At 42.3% G+C, this 3,382-nt stretch overlaps 1 protein-coding gene across 2 annotated transcripts in view; it reads left to right on the forward strand.

Annotated features, from left to right (window-relative positions):
- The window catches only part of Idh3a (isocitrate dehydrogenase 3 (NAD(+)) alpha), a 23,399-nt gene that overhangs the window by 16,442 nt on the left and 3,575 nt on the right, over window positions 1-3,382 (forward strand). For both annotated transcript variants that reach the window (XM_013346282.2, XM_026779171.1), the window contains exons 7-9: window positions 574-676; window positions 807-871; window positions 1,752-1,836. In XM_013346282.2, coding sequence (XP_013201736.1) covers window positions 574-676; window positions 807-871; window positions 1,752-1,836 — 253 coding nt within the window. The remainder of the gene's footprint in view (window positions 1-573; window positions 677-806; window positions 872-1,751; window positions 1,837-3,382) is intronic.

Here is a 3,382-nt window from a genome sequence, read left to right on the forward strand (position 1 = left end):
AAAAAAAAAAAAAAAAATAAGAGCCTTGCCAAATAAAAAAAAAATTTGATTATTCTTGTTTTTACACTTTTGTGCACCCAAATGGATCTGAAAACTTTCCAACTCCCAACTTATTAACTGCCCAAGAAATAATTATACTGTAATTGAAATCAGATAATTTGAATTCTGGAACTTATTTGTTTGTTTATTTTGTTTTGTTTTTGAGTCAGAGTCTCACTGTGTATCCCTGTCTGGCTGGGAGCTCACAGATATCCACCACCTCCGCCTCTAGTGCTGCTATTGAAGGCATGTGCTACCACACTGGGCTTTCTTTCCTGAGTGTGTGTGTATGGCGAACAACCACGGTGTCATCCTTAGGGGCAGAGTCTGTCACTGACCTGGAGCTCACTGCTTGACTCTTATCTGCACCCCTAACTGGTATGACGGCTTTTCTGTGGATGCATTTCCGTGACTGAGCCATCTTCTGGCCTCTTGGAACTTAACTTTTTTGAACTTTTCTTTGATTTGATTCGATTCTTTGCTTGTTGCAAGTCTTCATTTTAAACAATTTATTATGTATTTTATTAAATACAGGCGGATGTCAGATGGGCTTTTTCTGCAGAAATGCAGGGAAGTTGCAGAGAACTGTAAAGATATTAAATTCAATGAGATGTATCTTGATACCGTATGTTTAAATGTAAGTACCTTTATACTGTATGTTTAAATCTAAGTATTCATTGATGCTTACTGGTTGCTTTTTATGGTGCATACTGTGTATTCACGGTATGCAGATTATAATTGCTAAATGTACAACTTATTCTTTGTAGATGGTGCAAGACCCATCCCAATTTGATGTTCTTGTCATGCCAAACTTATATGGAGACATCCTTAGGTAAGTCTGACTGTCCTTTTTATTTTTGACCTATAGTTTTTATATAAACATCCTAAAGTGAATCATGGCTTTCTGTTCTCAGTAATGTATTAAAAGCTATTTAATACATTTCATTGTATTTTGTTACTTGCACAGCTAGCTAGATTGGTGGTCATTATCACAAAGCCCCCTTTCTTCTTTCCGCTCCCTTGTGCTAAGCTGTCATGGAGCTTCTTCTTCAGCCCCAGTCACTGTTGACATAATCTCAGACTGACGAAAATCTTACTGTAATGGTAGAAGGAAGCCCCCTGTACTGAGTACTTAAATCTTTCAAGCTCTTTCTCTAGCATACCTTTCTTCTTTGGATTCTTCCCTCCTCCCCTTGGGATGTTGGGAGATGTTGACTTTTGAAGCCCAGTCTTCTACATTTCTTATGAGGTGTTCTGTTGAGAGGCTACAGCTTGTCTTCTCTGAGTCTGCATATATGCCTTCACCTCTGGAGCTTTGCATATTATCGGGGAATTATACTGCATTTCAAATTTTATTGTTTTAATTTTGAGGCGGGTCTGAGCTGTGTCACTAATTGCCTACATCAGCATGTGTACTCCTGATTTTCTCTTTTAGTCGCTGGTGAGTTCCTCACTCGTGCAGGTTGCCTTGACTGCTCGGTGCCTCCTGTGCATGGAGCCTATGTCCTGGGCTGGGCCTGCGCTTTGAGCCTTGCCTTACTGTGGCACAGGAAGCTGCTCCAGGCTCATATGCATTTCTGACCTTGATGCCTGGAATGAGCCACTTCTCCAAGGACCTCTGCTTTTCTCTAGTGGATTATCATATCTAAACACTAAAATCTGGGTGCTAGGTGAATTGCTTTCTTTTTCACAATGTCCTCTTATGTCCCCAGTGATCTGTGTGCAGGTCTGATTGGAGGTCTTGGTGTGACTCCAAGTGGCAACATTGGAGCCAATGGTGTTGCCATCTTTGAATCGGTAAGGACCCTAACACCTACACAGAATTCATGTCTCATTGTATAGCCCAGGCTAGCATCAAACTCATGAAAGTCCTAGCTGTCCTGGAACCAGCTCTTGTAGACCAGGCTGGCCTCGAACTCAAAGGGATTCACCTGCCTCTGCCTTGTGAGTGCTGGGATTAAAGGCGTGCACCACCACTGCCCTGTCAAGACTCTCATCTCAGGCCACTGCTTCCTGTCAGTTTAACTCGTCTCTCTAGAGTCCTTATTGCTAGAGTTCATGGCTAAGTCGAACCTTCATCCACCTGATCCTGCCCCTTGTTCACTGTTCTGCACGTCCTTTCTCTCCTTAGCCAGCTTATATCCTGCTCTGGGAAGCCCTTGGCTTCATGGAGCACTCTGCCCATACATGCACCTGTGCAGCTGAGAGTAGCGTTTGGCCCATTGTTGGGTTCACTGTAGTCTATACACAGGCTCTTAACTGCAGTTTTGCACATTGTCTTAGAAATTAGGACTTTGTTTTTTATTGTATTTGTCTTAAGTTTTGTGACAGGGTCTCAAAATATGCCTGGCATATCATTTGCTGTGTGGACAAGGCTGACTTCAAATTCAGAGCGCCACCTACCTGTTTCCCTGAGTGCTGCCATTAAAGTCATATGTTACCATGCCCAGTTTTTAACTTATCTATCTGTCCATCTATCTATAAATGATTATTTGTTGTTGTTTTTTCTTTTTTCTTTTCCTGTGTATTGTTGTTGTGTCTGTGTGAGGGCGTCTGATCTCATGGAACTGGAGCTACAGACAGTTGTGAGCTGCCATGTAGATGCTGGGAATTGAACTCGAGTCTTCTGTATGAACAGCCAGTGTTCTTAACCACTGAGCCATCTATCCAGTCCCACACTTTTATTTTTTATATAATACTGGTTTGTTTCTTTTTCTCCATATATTTCTGCTTATTTATATATTTTGAGGAGTTTTGTTACTCAGACTAACCTCACACTGGAGACAGGAGGCTACCTCATGTCTGGCCTGACACTTTTTATGTGCCTCCTTCACTTTCAGATGTTACCAGAATCTACTGGAAAATATTATTGACCCACAATTTTTTATATGTATGTGTATATCGTATGTGTATGGCAAAGAGAGAAACAGACTCTGTAGGCATGTGTGTGCTGCCCTGCTTGTGTGTGTGGAGGTCAGAGTGTTGGTTCTTCCCACCTTGTTTGAGGCAGGATCTGTTTTTCTGCTGCAAACAGCAGGCTAGCTAGCCCACGTGCTCCCCGGGATTCCACCGTCTCCACCATAGTCTCACCCTGCTGCTCCACATCCTGCTTCTCTGTGGGCTTTGGAGATGTGAAATTGTGCAGCAAGTGTTTCCTCACCCAGCCGTCTCCTTGGTTGGCACCCATATTTTTGCCCTCAAAAATTAGCTCTTTGTTTCTTCACAACTTTATTTTACTTCTAAGATGTGGCAGTGAATTGTCCACACTGTTTTTCACATATGTCCATGGATTGTCCACACTGTTTTTCACATGTGTCCGTGGATTGTCCACACCGTTTTTCAC

This window comes from Microtus ochrogaster, chromosome 5 (assembly GCF_000317375.1).
Source record: "Microtus ochrogaster isolate Prairie Vole_2 chromosome 5, MicOch1.0, whole genome shotgun sequence".
NCBI classification, from domain to species: Eukaryota; Metazoa; Chordata; class Mammalia; order Rodentia; family Cricetidae; genus Microtus; species Microtus ochrogaster.